Raw genomic sequence first — 18280 nt, 5'->3', positions numbered from 1 at the left:
CTCCATCCCCGCAGCGTCTGACATCACCACAGGGATGCGAACGCCCATTTGTTGTCTCCTCTCATTCCCATAGACTTATGTCTGAAACGAGGATAAGCTATCGCGATAAACGCGATCTCATGTAATACAAAGCGGTGTTCCGCGCATGGGTAAAACCACAGTGGCCATCTTGGAAACTCCTCATTCCAACACCTGTATTCAAAGATCCAGAGGGACTCCCCGTGCATGCGTGAGATAGCCGCTGCCATAACGATAACTTCCCATTCTAATGCTAACAGATAAAGGGCTTAAGGAATGGGGGAGATAGGGAGAAAAGATCCACAATCTCTTATCACCTATTTAACAATCCCCCTCAGTGCTCTTATAACCAAAATAAATATAAATCACTCCATGAAGGGAAAACACATTCTATCGCAAAAGACAGCGCTCTGCATATTAACAGGTAGATAAGCCACCATTACTCCCTTACTATATCAACACAAGCAGGTTGAGAGAGAGACATCCATATTAAAGGGGAACCCCTCCATTATAGGATAAGACTGATTTCCATGGATGCTGCTCTAACATCAAGCGTATTCAATATCTGCAACACGGCACTGTTAATTGATCATCCATAGCCCAATTTTTTACACAGCATATTCAAATAGGGAGATAAAAATAAGGGAAAGAGTGGAAAAAGGTTTGGTGCCACCTAGCATGCAGTGATCCCCAATTGGTTACTCAAACTGCATACCCAGAATGACGCCCTGGGCGTTCGTACGACCACCCACTCTGCCAATAGCTACCCGCGTAGCCATACCAGCCCACATAAAGGATCACTGCATGCTAGGTGGCACCAAACTGTTTCCACTCTTTCCCATTTTTTATTTCCCTATTTGAATATGCTGTGTAAAAAATTACACGATGATTACACGATGGATAATAATAAATAGTTCACAATAAATAGTTAGATTATAGATGAACATAAATAAAAATTTTACATGAAATACAAATTATTTGCAACACTCGCTAATGGGTTTTGCTAAGCAATTTGAATGGAACAAAATTATTAATTTCTCCCCGTGGACACAACCATGTATGTACAGTTAACTACCAGACAAGAAGTCTGCGATTTACGAAGCCAACAGTTACCCCTCTGCAGAAGGAACAAGTGCTAAACTTCGTAAAAATATTATACTACTATAGCGCCGAATAAAAGATGATTAAAAATTGGAAAAGCAAAAATAAAGTTAAAGAAAAATCTAAAATGGTTATTAAATCGGATGAATAATAATGTAAAGATCACGAAAAATCAATAATAAGTATTCTTAAAGGAGTTGTAAAGTCAGCTGGCTTTTCACCTTAATGCATTCTATGCATTAAGGTGAAAAACCTGTGGTGCAGCTGCCCCCCAGAGCCCCCCTTTTTCTTACCTGAACCCAATTGTTCCAGTGATGAGAACGAGCCCAGGAGCTCCATCCGCTGTCTTATGTCCTCAATGGTTAGATTGACAGCAGCAGGGGCCATTGGCTCCCATTGCTGTCAAATCCAGTGACACGGCAGTGGGGGGGGGGGGGGGGGGGGCGGCTGAGTCCTGCTGTCTGTGTCAATAATCAGCAGGACTTGAGAGCGTGCTCGCAAGAGTGCCCCCATGGAATGTGGGGGCACTCGATGAGGAGCCAGGAGCGCTGCTGGGGGACCCCAGAAAAGCAGGATTAGGCCGCTCTGTGCAAAACCCTTGCACAGAGCAGGTAAGTAAAACAGGTTTGTTATTTTAAGAAAAAAAAAAAAAACCTTTACAATCACTTTAAATAAGCAGTGAATCAGGAAAGATCAAAGTCATATTTGTCCTTCCAAAATGGTTGCTGGCTTACAATGTCGTTACCAGAGTCCCTAAGATGGCTGCCTTTCCCAAAATGGGGTCTCGTCAGGGTGGAGCTGTGTCTTGGTGTCCTCAAAGTGTCAAATGATGAGGCCTGATAAGTGTATGAGGTGTGAATGTACTGTGTCCTGCTTTTGAAGTGTCCTGTGTCCTCATGGCTTCCTCTCCTGGTCCTATATAGAGTTCTGGACAATAAGCTCATAAAAATTTAAACCTAGCCCAGAAGGTGGAACTTCTTTTCATTGGTTTCTGTAGCTAAATATTAATTCTGTTATTTGTTTAGGCATTGCCTCTCTTAGCCACTAAGTGTCATTCTACGACCAGGGATAAATAACTTGTTGTTGGACTGTGCTCTTGATACAAGTGTGGCCATGCAATTTTTATATATATATGTATGTATGTATGTATGTGTGTGTATATATATATATATATATATATATATATATATGTGTGTGTGTGTGTGTGTGTGTGTGTGTGTGTAAATATATATGTATGTGTATATATATATATATGAGATCTGGTAACACCATTAGATGAGTATACATTCTAATGCAGCAATATTTCTCTGTCTGGTTCAGTAGGTTACACAATCATGGGGGACACTGCTGACTTAACAGTTGTCCAGAAAATAGTCATTGACACCCTCCACAAGGAGGGTAAGTCACAAAAGGTCCTTGCTAGATACGCTGGCTGTTCAGAGTGCTGTATCCAGGCATATTAATGGGAAGTTGAGTGGAAGGAAAAAGGGTGGTAGAAAAAGGTGCACAAGCAACAGGGATAACCACAGCCTTGAGAGGATTGTGAAGCAAAGGTCATTCAAGAATTTGTGGGAGATTCACAAGGAGTGGACTACGGCTGGTGTCAGTGCTTCAAGAAGCACCACACACAGACGTATCCAGGACATCGGCTACAATGGTCACATTCTTTGTGTCAAGCCACTCCTGAACCAGAGACAACGCCAGAAGCGTCTTACCTGGGCTAAGGAGAAAAAGGACTAGACTGTTGCTCAGTGGTCCAAAGTCCTCTTTTCGGATGAAAGTAAATTTTGCATTTACCGTATGTATTGGCGTATAACACACGCCGGCGTATAACACGCACCCCAAGTTTAGGAGGGAATTTTAAGGAAAAAAAACTTTTAGGAGGGAAGTTTAAGGCAAAAAACTTACATTTAAATGCCCATCAATGCAGCCTTGTCAGTGTCCATCTGTAGCCTTGTCAGTGTCCATCTGTAGCCTTGTCAGTGTCCATCTGTAGCCTTGTCAGTGTCAGTGTAGCCTTGTCAGTGTCCATCTGTAGCCTTGTCCATCATTGCAGCCTTGTCAGTGTCCATCTGTAGCCTTGCCCCTGTGTCATTTGCAGACTTGTCAGTATACTGCCGCTTAAAAATGGTGCCGCCATTCTCTGCGGCTTTCGGCCGCTCTCAGCCTTTCTCGGCGGCTTTCGGCCGCTCTTGGTGGCTTTCGCCGGCTCACGCGGGACTGCTAAAGCCGCCGAGAATGGCTGAAAGCCGCCGAGAACTGCCGAAAGCCACCAAAAGGCTCATAATCAGCGGGGGATCAGCGTATAACATGCACCCACGATTTTTCCCTGATTTTAAGGGGAAAAAAGTGCGTGTTATTCGACGATAAATACGGTAATTTGGAACTCAAGGTCCCAGAGTCTGAAAGAAGAGTGGAGAGGCACAGAATCCAAGTTTCATGAGGTCCAGTGTGAAGTTTGCACTGTCAGTGATGATTTGTGGAACCATGTCATCTGCTGGTGTTGTTGGTCCACTGTTTTATCAAGTCCAAAGTCAGCGCAGCCCTCTACCAGGAAATTCTAGAGCAATTCATGCTTCCCCTCTGCTGACCAGCTTTATAGAAATACTGATTTAATTTTTCCAGCAGGAATTGGCTCCTGCCCACACTGCCAAAAGTACCAGTAACTGGTTTAAAAATCCTTTTTTATATTGGTCTTTTGTAGTATTCTAATTTTCTGAGATACTGAATTTGGGGTTTTCACAAGCTGTAAGCATCAAAATTTAAAAAAGAAATGCTTGAAATATATCACTCTGTGTGTAATGAATCTATATAATATGTGAGTTTCACTTTTTGAACTGAATTACTGAAATAAATGAACTTTCTTATGATATTCTAATTTATTGAGATGCACCTGTATGCTCAATGCATTCCTAAAGGGGCTTCTAAAAAAATGTGTGTAATAGGGGAATCCTTTCCATCAGTGTCACACACAGCAGTAATTGCTTAACCACTTGAAGACCGAGCTTTTTTCTTGCACTTTTTGTTTACAAGTTTAAATCAGTATTTTTTACTAGAAAATAACTTATAACCACCAAACATACATTTTTTTTTTTTTTTTAGCATAGCCCCTGGAAATAAAAAATTGGCCATTGTTGCAATTTTTTATGTCACATGGTATTTGCAAATACTTTTTTTTTGGAAAAATATTACGCTTTAATGAATTAAAAAACAAAACACAATATATACCCCAATTTTTTGTAAAATGTGAAAGATGTTACGCAGAGTAAATAGATACCTAACATGTCACGCTTTAAAATTGCACACGTTTGTGGAGTGGGGACATACTATGGTACTTAAAAATCTCTATGGGTGATGCTTTAAATTTTTTTACAGGTTACCTGTTCATATTTCAATGTTTTTATTAAAAGTAAGAAAATACAAACCGTAGGAAATGTCACACAAAACGACACATACATTTCTCAGGTATTCATAGCAATAAGAACACATTAATGATGCTTAAAAGAACAATCAAAACAACCATCAGCTATAGATCACTTAATACCAGAGAGCCCTCTTGTAGATACCCTAAAGCTGGGTTCACACAGTGCAATGCCAGACATCGCATGTGATTTGCACCCCATTGCTGTGCACATCACATGCGATGTCTGTGCGATGCAAATTCAGCCATACAGTTTGTATGGCTGAAATCGCATTGCATTCACACAAAAATGGTGCAGAACTCTTTTTTTTCGTCCGCACTGGAGTCTGTGAACATCCTTGCGATCCGATTCCTGTCCGATTTCACAGTTCGCACTGCGATCTGTGAACCAATTTGGGGGTGTCATTAACTTTGCATTAACACCTGCAGTGGTTCGCAGAGAGCAGTGTGAACTGCCTGCGATTGAGATGCGATATGGAAATCTGCACAGGAATCACGCTGGTTCCTGCGTCGCACCAGTATGAACCAAGCCAAAGATATAAGAATGGTGAACTGTCATCCATGCAAAGGTTGGTAGATACAAACTAGATCCACGATGAACCAAAGTAGCATCATGTGCTGTGCAGGTAAGTTACAGAGAAGATCTAGCACTAGAATTATTGCTCTCGCTCTAACGTTCGTGGTGATACCTCATGTGTGGTGCGAATACTGTTTACATATGCGCGTTCGACCTACGTATGCGATCGTTTCTGCACCCGAGCATAGAGGGATGGGGTGCTTTCAAAAAATGTTTTTCTTATTTAATTTACTTTTTTATTTTTACTGTGTCTTTTCATTTTTTCTTTTGATCACTTTTATATTACAAGGAATGTAAACATCCCTTGTAATAGAAATAAGGATGACAAGTCCTTTTTATGGAGACATCTGGGGTCAAAAAGACCTCAAATCTCTCCTTTTACCTTTTAAAAGCAAAAGATCTTTTGCTTTAAAAAAAAAAAAAAAAAAAAGTTTACTTTCACCCTGACCAAGGCCATTGAGGTAACCAAAGATGATCTACTCTTTGATCGCCTCTGGGACTAGCCGGCCACACCGTTGGATCGGTCCTCAGGCTCGCCGGTTAGAACAGTACACCCAAGAAACATCGGCAAGCTGCATGAGGGGTAGGACATCCCCTCCCACCACTTCTGAAAGCGTTCCAGCCGCTCATGAGCCATTTGAAACGCTTTCATGAGAAAGCCAGCCTCCGGATGAAAAAAAAAGGCTGGGGTCATAACACCGATAAACTACTTCAAGGCCGCCTCAACGTATACATACATATTGCCATCTTGACGTGGTTAATGGGAGATCACACAGTTGCTGTCTTTCTGCTAAGCAGGAAGATGGATCTGTGTGTTTCCCTACGCAGCCCATCCCCCATACAGTTAGAAAATACCGGCAGGGAACACATTTACCCCTTGATCGCCCCTGATGTTAACCCCTTCCCTGCCTGTGTCATTAGTACAATAAAAGTGCATATTTTTAGCACTGATTACATTAGTAATAATGTCACTGGTTCCCAAAAAAGTGTCAAAATGTCAGGTATCCGATCTATCCACCGCAGTGTCGCAGTCCCGCTAAAAATCAATGATCACCACCATTACTAGTAAAAAAAAATATTAAAAATGCCATAAATCTATCCGCTATTTTGTAAACGCGATAACTTTTGCGCAAACCAATCAATATATGCTTATTGCAATATTTTTTTTTTTTTTTTTTTTTATCAAAAATATGTACCAGAATACAAATTGGCCTAAACTAATTTTTATTTTTTTGGAAATGATTTATAGCAGAAAGTAAAAAATGTTTTGTTTTTTTTTTTCAAAATTGTCGCTGTTTTTTTGTTTATAGCGCAAACAATGAAAACTACAGAGGTGATTAAATACCACCAAAAGATAGCTCTATATGTGGTAAAAAAAAAAGGACATTAATTTTGTTTGGGTACAGTGTTGCACGACCGTGCAATTGTTAGTTAAAGCGACGCAGTGCCATATCGCAAAAAATGGCCTTGTCAGGAAGGGGGTAAATCCTTCTGGGGCTGAAGTGGTTCAAAATGTGTTAGAGATCAAACTACATATGTCGGCATTGCTGGTTTGTTCCAGTGAAGCTGCAGATTCATTTACTATTGGAATCCAACTGACAATTATATTTTATGATTGTGAAATATCTGGCAGTGATTTAGGGTCTGTGGCTATTTATTTTTCCTAGGATTCCATCCTTGTGATTTATGATGTGATACTGTACTATGTCAGCACAATGTAGACACATTAGGATTTACTGAGCAGAAACCAAAATATAAGAGCAATGCAAGTATTTGTAACAGTTTTTTGTGTTATGCAGTATAAACCAGTTATTGTAAATGATTCAGTATACCAGCTTAATAACCATAAAGAACAATTCCAGGCAGCAAATGAAAGTAATCAATAAGCTATTAACGTGACCAGGCAAACACTGCAAGTGTCTTACAATCGGAAGGCTCATATGGTTTACTTCCGTCTTCTAACAAGTTCACTAGGAGTGTACTTCCTGAAGTCCCTCTCTACTGCTCTTCATCAGTCACATCCAGTTTTGCATGGCAGTGTTGAATCTAATTGAGGGCTTTAGGAAACTTTTACTGTAATTTTGTACTTTTAAATTGTTTTTACAGAAGACTTTCCTGCATGTGAGATTAAGCAAGGAGCTTTGAGCATAGCTCTTCTGTATCATAAACAAGGGTTCCCTTATAATCAGATTGCCAACAAAAAGGAACTCCGTTGTCATGATGTACAATATGGGATTTGATCCATATTTTGCTTGCAAACCAGACTAAAAGTCTACATTTTCCTAAGAAAAAAATCTTTAATCAATATAGAATCCTAAAACCTGCTAATATTATCTAGGTGGACATAAACAGATTGAACCCCGTGATATAAAATCTATTTGATCTTAACTTTATGCACTATGCAGAACTTGTACATGAGACAGTAGTAGTGTACATACGAAAACACACTCCTATACAGTTCTTGTACAGCAACCATTCAGTACCCAAGTGGATAATCTGCATAAGCGTTATCTCAGGTATGGTTATTGGCAGGCCTATAATGACTAACCTGTACAATAATCTGGTATTGTACTGGTGCTTTAAATTCTTCGTAATATAAATTGTTCTTTACAAATCTTTTTCAAGCTTCAGCACTACTATAAAGCTGAATGTGCACAGATGGCAAAGGCATAAAAAAAATATTTTAAGACTGGCAGGTGTCTGTTTTTATTATATCCAGTCATTTAGTATAAATCAGAATTAAATAAAGAGGGAGCAAAGTCCCCATCGCAGAACTGCTTAACAGAGTCTTATCATTTATTAGCTTGACTGTTTCAGATCTCACTTTCAGGATGTAAGCTGAATGCCTTTAGGGTATCATAATTTTGCACAAAATAAATATTTTATCTCCCTCTAATAAATTCCCAGACGTGACTTTCACTTTGCAGCTTTTCAGTTTAATAGAGGTCGGTTATGGAAAGTAATAAGATCCTATTGATATTCCACTGGGATGAATACATTTGGCCATATGTAGTTATTACAGTCTCACATACTTTTTTTTTTTTTTTTTTTTTTATGAAAATGACTACAAGAAGAAGCTTTTTTTGTCATTGAAAAAGCACAAAGGGTTTGTTACTACTTGACATTTAATTCGGTGTGCTACTGACAATAGTTATATTAATATTAATTATTATTAATAGAAATTATACTCATTGAGAACATACTTGGATTTCTAAAATTTTCTAAATCTGTTTGTATACTAATAATTATGAAATAATAAATACTAGTATTATTAGGCAGGGGTAGTAACCGCACAAAAATATGTAGAAAGTATGCAAAAGAGAAAATAACTGCATATTGCTTGGACTTGTCCCTAATGGCTCTTATAAAATATATATTTACATAGTACTGCTTTTAAGTATTAGCTACTTTCAATGCTTTTATCATAAGAAAATGTATTAGTGTTACTAAACCCACAACAGTAAAATCAGTCTGTAAATTCAGTCAAGCATGCTTGTTGTTATATACACTGTGGAACCTAAGGGGTTAATCCTCTGCATTTTGTAAAAAGGCTGCTTGATCCTGTATGCACAGATCCTCCTCTTCCAAAACATGTCCGGATAAGACAGTTACTGGAGTCAGGCTGCATGTGCTCAATTTGATGTGTATTGCTAGAGAGTTGTGTTTTTTTTTTTTTTTTTTTTGGGAGAGTGCATGTGATCAGCACAGGGCCAATCAGCACTATCCAGACAGAGTCAGGGATCATGGATTATGAAAGGACAGCTCAGTGCAGTATAAAAACTCCTCCTACAATCTTTAACCAGGAACTGATAGAAGTCATAAGACTGCTATATACTGCTGATGAGAAAAGGTAGTTAGCAGTGTAGGTTTACTAAAATAAATGCATTTTCATGTTCTGTGTACTGTGGGAGACCAGATATAGTGAATGTAGGCTCTTAGGTTTAGTAACACTTTAAAGCAGGGGTCTCAAACTGGTGGCCCTCCAGCTGTTGCATAACTAAAATTCCCATGAGGCATTGCAAGGCTGACGGTTACAAGCCTGACTCCCATAGACAGAGGCATGATGGGACTTGTAGTTCCACAACAGCTGGAGGGCCGCCAGTTTGAGACCCCTGCTTTAAAGGATTTCAAATGTTGTGGAGATCTCTCAATATGTCACACAGTTTTCCAAAGATGCAATTTTCAGAAAGTATTGCTGCTGCCATGCACAATCACGTTACTATAGACTATCATTATTAAAGTTTACTAAGAAATTATCACTTTTAAAAGTTAGACCACACTGCCATTATGGGCATTTTAGAAATGCCATGGTGGCAAGTTTTGTAATTCTTTTGGTTTGAATGCTCCCAGTTAAGGGCACGTTTACGTTTTTGCATTATATTATGTGTTTGTTAAAAGATAAGTTCACCTTTGGGGGCATGTTACACCTTACACCCATTTTCTTATGACAGGTTCCTTTAAAAAATATTTTGTTTTTTATAAATGTAACTGAAATATGTATAATATTTTTTGCCCATTTGCAAGTCACACATGTTAACCTATATATATTTTCTTCACTAGCTGCCCAGCTGGACAACATTGGCTTTAGCATTATCCGAAAGTGTATCCAAGCAGTGGAAACAAGAGGTAAGGTAGAGTCGGGTGCAACAAATGGCAATAAAGTTTAGGACAATTTGATTATCTCAATCAAGACTAAGCAGCTGGTGCTTCTCACGTGCCTAGGAAATGATTATGATAAATCATCAATGGATAATGTCTGCAAACATTTACAAGTTTTGACGAAAATATTATTTTTCCTATTCTGACTACACTGAGTTACGCTTTCATTTACTGCTTCCTAAAATAACTTTTTTTGTTGAAAATAATCCAATTATTAGAGGTGCACCAAATGGGTTTTTTGGTGCCGATACCGAAAATGAAAAATACACTAGGCCGAAAACCGATACCGAAAATGACTGTATACATTTTTATATAACACATTGCTAATAGTATTAGCAAAATTTCCATGCGGTGCACCTCTAGCAGATATGATGCAGGAGATGGTCCGAGACTGCAGAGATGGTACAGGAGATGGTCAGAGATTGCAGACATGGTACAGGAGATGGTCAAAGACTGCAGACATGGTACAGGAGATGGCCAGAGACTGGGGACATGGTACAGGAGATGGTCAGGGACTGGGGACATGGTACAGGAGATGGTCAGAGACTGGGGACATGATACAGGAGATGATCAAAGACTGGGGACATGGTACAGGAGATGGTCAGAGACTGGGGACATGGTACAGGAGATGGTCAGAGACTGGGGACATGATACAGGAGATGATCAAAGACTGGGGACATGGTACAGGAGATGTCAGAGACTGGGGACATGGTACAGGAGATGTCAGAGACTGGGGACATGGTACAGGAGATGGTCAGAGTCAGAAGGATCCCAATCAGCTTTGATTATACCACTGCAGCGCTTTCATGTGCGTTTAAAAAAAAAAAGCAGAGTGCTGCATTTTTATGTGCCGAAAATGCACAAACATGACTTTGGCTGGAACCACATGAGTGTGGTGCGTTCTTTTCCCTGTCACATTTTATATCCACGTTTTTAGACATGCTATCATTAGATCAGTATGCGTGTTTTATGATGGTGCATCAAAGAGGTGGTATGCAGGAGTTTGATGCACTTTCATGAAAACGTTTACTTTTACTCTGCCATGGCATGCTGGGAGTTGTAGTGCTACCTTAAACTTGTTGCTCCTCTTCCAGTCAGGGCATGCTGAGACCTGTAGCCCCCCCCACCATCACCTCTCCAGGCAGCTGTCGGGGTCCCAGATCTGGAGTTTGTAGAACTCCTTGTTCTCCTCGGTGACGGCTCTCCTCTGCCGCCTTCTCCTTCTTCCTGCCCATGTTCTTTTTTCCCTCCTCCTTGGACGCCATCACACCATAGTACCTTCACCCACCACTTCACCATCTACAGCGTCCCGTTGCTAGGGAACCACGGGGGAGGAGCCGGACACAGACGCTGGGATGGTAGATTGGGCGGGCTGAGGACAGGGTTTTTCTGAGCAGGGAGGGAAGCTGGCGTTCCTATGATGAAGCAGGCGATGGTCAGCCAGGCCCTGGGCGGGTGTGCCCACACTAGTGCCCCTGCTAACACAAGGAGAGCAGGAGGGAGGGACACTCCTGCAATGGGCTACTGTCAGACAGGTTAGGACAGTAAGACATAATTTGATTACAAGCTTACAAAATGTAAAAGCAATATTAATGAACTACATGCTCTGCAGGGTCCTGCTTAAATCAGTCATAGATGTTTGTATTTATTTTCTTCATTCGGCTTGTGTATCCATAAATCGCGCATGTTGGGATGCCAACAATCAAATAATGGCCTGAAGGGCATAAATGTGAAGCATTTGGAACACCCTCTGGGTTATTTTGATTGAGCACTGTAAAGCACGTGTAGCTAAGAACATGATTTGCTCTGTGCTAGAACATGGAGAGTTCTCAAAGATGGGTATAGTTAATATCCCCGGTAAGGGACAAAGACAACTGCTTAGCTTACTTTTACATTAAAATAAGTAAATACCTTGTGCCAAAAAATTAATATATAAATTGGTAAATAAAGCTGCTAACCCCCGAGCTAGATATAGAAGTTATAGTGCAAATTGGAAACAAGTGTGATGGGGGGGCGCTAGGCCACTAATTATAATTAGTGGCCTAGCGCCCCCCATCACACTTGTATAATCAATTGGTAAATAAAGCTGCTAACCCCCAAGCTAGATATATAAATTATAGTGCAAAATGGAAACAAGTGTGATGGGGGGGCGATAGGCCACTAATTATAATTAATGGCCTAGCGCCCCCATCACACTTGTTTCCAATTTACTTTTACATTAAGCAATAGTCCTGTTAAATGTTTCACAGTCAGATATATAGGACTCTCAAGACTATGGTTGGGGACCCCTACAGAGTGCAACTACCACAAATTAAATTCAAGTGACATTAAAGTGATATTAAACCCTCAGTTTTTTAAGTACTTTAACCACCTCAGTACTGGGCACTTTCACCCCCTTCCTTCCCAGACCAATTTTCAGCTTTCCGTGTGCTCACACTTTGAATGACAATTACTCAGTCATGCTACACTGTACCCAAATTAAATTTTTATCATTTTGTTCACACAAATATAGCTTTCTTTTTGTTGGTATTAAATCGCCAATGGGTTTTTTTTTATTTTGTTGCTATATAAGCGAAAAAAGAGCTTTCTGTTTTAAAAGAAATCCAATAAAACCTAATTTCCTCATAAATTTAGGCCAGAATGTATTCTGCTACATGTCTTTGGTAAAAAAAATCCTGATAAGTGTATGATAATTGGTTTGTGTGAAAGTTAGTGTCTACAAGCTATGCTACGTAATTGACTAATCCTGATGTACTGACTGCCTATCTCATTTCTTGAGGCCCTAAAATGTCAGGGCAGTACAAATTCCACCCAAATGACCCGTTTTTTGTAAAGATGACAGTCAAAGGTATTTAGTAAGAGGCATAGTGAGTTTTTTTTTTTGAAAAGTTTTATTTATTGCTTTTTAACATAACAAGAATATACAAGACCCAATGAGCCACACACAAAAACAAACTATTTACATTTCTTCAGCATTGACTCTCTCCTCCTCCTTCCAGACCCTCACTCAGTGAAAAAATCAAAAAAATAATAATAATAAGGCCACCTATTCTCAATAACAGTCAATGGTATATTTAGATATGTCAAATAGTTACATGCATATTAAAACCCACTGCAGGTGCATTCTATTAGGTGCCACTCAGTCCGCCACCGTAGTTTCACTAGTCATCCAACTGCCCTACACTTTATCAGATTTTTGTGGTATGCCCCTGCTAATGTATGTAGCCTTGTATAAAGGTGCAGCCCTATTAACCACACCTTTCCACACTGATACAGATGAAGGATTAGGTTTTTTCCATGATAACACTATCATTTTCCTAGCGTAATAGATTAGTGTCGTCAGCAAAGTACGAGTTACTCTTTTTGGGGCTAGATTGTCTACCAGTCCCAAAAGGCACACCTCCTTTGTGGGCTGTATAGGAATGGCTGTTCATTCTGCTATACACTCTGTGACCCCCTTCCAAAATACTTGAATGTTCGAGCAATTCCAAAAGATATGCATTAAATCGGCAGTGAGGGAACTGCACCACCAGAAACCAGGCGACTGCGTAGGGAACATCTTAGCCAATTTAGCTGGCGTAAGATGTATACGATGCAGGGATTTAAATTGAATGAGTTGGTCTCTAGCAGAGACCAATCTAGTAAAATTAATGTCCCATACATCTTCCCAGTCATCCCTGTCCATCTGGGGGAACACCTTACCCCACACCGCCCTACACTTTGCAAGGAGATCTCCTCCTTCACCGAACAGTTGTTTATATATTGTAGAGAAGGCCTTGTCCAAAGTGTCCTCCCGTAGTAAAGACTCAACATCACTCATTTTCAGGGTGATACCAATGTCTCCAAATTGGGCATTCTATGCATGTCTGAGCTGAAGGTACCGGAACAAGTGAGTGTTGGGAAGATCAAACCTAGTTTTCAGGGCGTCAAACTGTAGAAGTTTCCCAACGCCCACTGTGTCCCTCAGCGTCTTAATACCAAAATTTAGTCCAGATAATTGGATCAGGGTGCTCGTAGAAGTGTGTTAATTTAGGATTCTTCCAAAGTGGTATGCGAGGAGAAATCTCAGAAGCGCTACCCATCTTGGCCACTGCTACCCATGCCTTACTGGTTGCATGCATGGATATTGTGAGCCTATACGGAGCCCTGACACCCCGATACGGGAGATGTGTCAGCACCTCATAAGAACCAACAGCCGCCTCTAGTGTATTGGCAGTGTGATCCTCAGGTATAGTAAACCACCTATGCACGAATACTAGCTGACCCGCTAACAAATATCTGTGAAAGTCTGGAACCGCCAATCCCCCTTGTTTCCACGGCAGTTGTAGCACCTGGAGTTTAATTCGGGGGTATCGCCCCTGCCACAGGAAAGTCATTATGAGTTGATCTATTCTTTTGAATATGTATATCTCGGTATCCAAACAGGGAGATTCCGAAATATATATAAAAACAGGGGTAAAAATGTCGTTTTTATAGTGAGTTTTTTTAAGTTGCAATTTTTTGCCCACAATTGTTTTTTTATTTTTTCTCCACAAAATTGTCATATTAACAAGTTATTTCTCACACATGGCATAGGTAAACTTGCAATTACACCCCAAAATATATTCTGCTACTCCTCCTGTGTATGGCGATACCACATGTGTGAGACTTTTACACAGCCTGGCAACATACAGAGGCCCAACATCCAAGTAGCACCATCAGGTGTTCTAAAGGCATAAATGACACATTTTATTTCCTGACTACCTATCACATTTTTGAAGACCCTGGGAGCACCAGGACAATGGAATTACCCACAAAACTACCCCATTTTGGAAAGCAAACACCCCAACTTTTTTTCTATGAGGCATAATGAGTCTTTTAAACGTGTCATTTTTTTTCCAAGTTTATAGAAAATTTGAAGAGAAAATAAAAACGTATTTTTTTTACACAAAGTTGTCAAACCATAAGCTATTTCTAAAACATAGCATAGCAAAAATTACACCCCTAAATACTTTCTGCTACTCCTGAGTATGGCGATAATACATTTGTGAGACTTTTCCACAGCCTGGCCACATACAGAGGCACAACATGCAGGGAGCACCGTCAGGTGTTCTAGGAGCATAAATTACACATTTAGTTTCCTGACTACCTATCACATTTTTGAAGACTCCTGAGCTCTTTGTTAGGATTCTGTCGTCCTCAGTCTCCATTTCAGAGCCACTGCTTTCTACTGGCTCGTACTCACAATCTGAGTCTGACAGAGAGAGTTCCCCACTACTCTCGTCTGACATACTCTGGAGTATATGGAAAGCCTCTTCGCTGCTGAATAATTTTTTAGCCATGTCGACAGATTACTGGGGCAGATGTGTCACCTGTGTGGCAGATGATCATGGACAGATGTGTGCGGCTGTACACAGGGACAGATGTGTTCAGATGTGCACTGGGAAAGATGTGCACTGGAATAGATGTGTGTAGATGTGCACTGGGACAGATGTGCGCAGATGTTTACTTGGACAGATGTGCGCCGATGATCACGGACAGATGTGGCAGATGTTCACTGGGCCAGATCATTTTACTGGGACCGGTGGGGACACTGTTTTGGGGACACTAGCTGGGTAATCGTTGTGAAAAAGCTGTAAAAAATGCACACTGATCCCCGGCTCACAGCACAGATCCCCTCTCCTTCACCTCACTGACAGGCTCCATGTGAGGAGAAGGAGAGCCGATCGCCTAGCAATGGCTCTCTGTTTACATTACATGATGGCTGTGATTGGCCCTCCTGATCATGATGGCTGTGTCCAATCTCAGAGCCCTCCTGCTGATCGAAGATGTGCCGTGTTAGGTGGGCACAGAGCAATCCCGCTTCTTCTGAGGGACATTCAGGAACGTCCACTCAGGAGGAAGCTCTCACCCGGCCGTTTATATGCAGTAGCCGGGTGGGAAGAAGTTAAGCAACTGGTTTAACCACTTGAGCTCCGGAAAGGATTTACTTCATGACCAGCAATTTTTTGCTACTTGGCACTGTGCTACTTTAACTGGTAATTGCACGACCATGCAACGCTGTACACGCATGACATTTATATCATCTTTTTCACACAAATAGAGCTTTCATTTAGTGGTATCCCCACTGGGTTTTTTAATTTTTATTATATCAATTTTGATTACATTTTTTTTTTTTTACTTTTTGTTATAAAACATATTCAATATATATATTTTTTTAAATTCTAATTTGTTCATAAATTTTGGCCAAAATCTATTCTGCTACAAAAAAAAAAAAAAAAAATAACTGTATTGATTGGTTTATGTGAACGTTCTAACATCTACAAACTATAGGATATATACTGAAATTTTTTTAATTTTTTTTTTTTATTCTTGTAATCGCAGTGATCAGCGACTTACAGTGCCTTGAAAAAGTATTCATACCTCTTGAAATTTTCCACATTTTGTCATGTTACCACCAAAAACATTAATTTTATTGGGATTATATGTGATAGACCAACACAAAGTGGCACATAATTGTGAAGTGGAAGGAAAATGATAAATGGTTTTCAAAATTTTTTCCAAATAAATTTGTGAAACGTGTGGGGTGCATTTGTTTTCAGCCCCCTTTACTCTGATACCCCTAACTAAAATCTAGTGGAACCAATTGCTTTCAGAAGTCACCTAATTAGTAAATAGAGTCCACCTGTATGTAATTTGATCTCAATATAAATACAGTGGTTCTGTGAAGCTCTCAGTGAAGAAACCGCATCATGAAGGCCAAGGAATACACCAGACAGGCCATGGATAAAGTTGTAAAGAAGTTTAACCAGGCTGAGCCTCTTTCTGAGATTTGGTGTTTACAAGTTAAAAACAGTTTTTTTTTTTTATGCTAGAAAATTACTTAGAACCCCCAAACATTATATATATTTTTTTCTGACACCCTAGAGAATAAAATGGCGGTTGTTGCAATACTTTCTGTAACACCGTATTTGTGCAGAGGTCTTACAAGCGCACCTTTTTTGGAAAAAATACACTTTTTGGAATAAAAAAAAAGGCAACAGTAAAGTTAGTCCAATTTTTTTATAATGTGAAAGATAATGTTACGTCGAGTAAACTGATACCCAACATGTCACACTTCATAATTGCGCCCGCTTGTGGACAAACTTTTACCCTTTAAAATCTCCATAGGCGACCTTCAATAAATTCTACAGGTTGCATATTTTGAGTTACAGAGGAGTTCTTGAAGTAGAATTATTGCTCTCGCTCTACCGATCACGGCGATAACTCACATGTGTGGTTTGAACACCGTTTTCATATGTGGCGCTGCTCACGTATGCGTTTTCCTCTGCACGTGAGCTCGGCGGGACGGGGCGCATTTAAAAATTTTTTTTTTCTTATTTATTTTACCTTTTTATTTTTAGACTGTTCTTTAAAAAAAAGTTCTGTCACTTTTATTCCTATTACAAGGAATGTAAACATCCCTTCTAAAAGAAAAAAAGCATGACAGGACCTCTTAAATATAAGATCTGGGATCAAAAAGACCTCAGATCTCATATTTACACTAAAATGTAATAAAAAAAAAGTCATTTAAGAAAAAAAAAAAAATGCTTTAAGATCTATGGGCGGAAGTGACGTTTTGACGCCGCTTCCGCTCTGCAATGGTATGGAGATGGGTGGGGGCCATCTTCCCCTCACGTGTCTCCATACCAAGCCAGGGAGAGGACCCGATCGTCTCTGCGATACCGACGGCTCCGGTAAGCACTGGAGAGTGGCCAGAGGGGGGGGCCCTCTCCCACCATCGATAAAGGTGATCTTGCGGCGAATCTGCTGCAGAGACCACTTTTAACTGAAACTGGACCGCTCACTGAAGAAGAGGATACTGGGGTTATGGTAGCTAGCTGCTGCCATAACAACGATATCCTTCTTCAAAGTGCCAACGTATATCGGCATGAGCCGGTCCGGAAGTGGTTAAAGCAGGTATAGGTTAAAAAAATAAAATATCCCAAGCTTTGAACATCTCACTGAGCTCTGTTCAATCCATCATCCGGAAAGTGTATGGCACAACTGCAAACCTACCAAGACATGACCGTCCACCTAAACTGACAGGCCGGGCAAGGAGAGCATTAATCAAAGAAGCAGCCAAGAGGCCCCTGCTAACTCTGGAGGAGCTGCAGAGATCCACAGCTCAGGTGGGAGAATCTGTCCACCGGACAACTATTAGTTGTGCACTCCACAAATCTGGCCTTTATGGAAGAGTGGCAAGAAGAAAGCATTGTTGAAAGAAGGCCAAAAGGAGTCCCGTTTGCAGTTGGAAGAAGGTGCTCTGGTCAGATGAGACCAAAATTGAACTTTTTGGCCTAAAAGCAAAACGCTATGTGTGGCACAATACTAACTCTGCACATCACCCTGAACACACCATCCCCACCGTGAAACATGGTGGTGGCAGCATCATGTTGTGAGGATGCTTTTCTTCTGCAGGGACAGTGAAGCTGGTCAGAGTTGATGGAAAGCTGGATGGAGCCAAATACAGGGCAATCTTAGAA

At 40.4% G+C, this 18280-nt stretch overlaps 1 protein-coding gene across 2 annotated transcripts in view; it reads left to right on the top strand.

The window, feature by feature from the left end:
• The window catches only part of ARHGAP26 (Rho GTPase activating protein 26), a 744136-nt gene that overhangs the window by 353356 nt on the left and 372500 nt on the right, over nucleotides 1–18280 (top strand). For both annotated transcript variants that reach the window (XM_073620639.1, XM_073620638.1), the window contains exon 13: nucleotides 9678–9743. In XM_073620639.1, the coding sequence (XP_073476740.1) occupies nucleotides 9678–9743 (66 nt within the window). The remainder of the gene's footprint in view (nucleotides 1–9677; nucleotides 9744–18280) is intronic.

The sequence above is a fragment of the Aquarana catesbeiana genome, linkage group LG03 (assembly GCF_042186555.1).
Source record: "Aquarana catesbeiana isolate 2022-GZ linkage group LG03, ASM4218655v1, whole genome shotgun sequence".
NCBI classification, from domain to species: Eukaryota; Metazoa; Chordata; class Amphibia; order Anura; family Ranidae; genus Aquarana; species Aquarana catesbeiana.
This window is presented reverse-complemented; position numbering and strand designations above follow the sequence as displayed.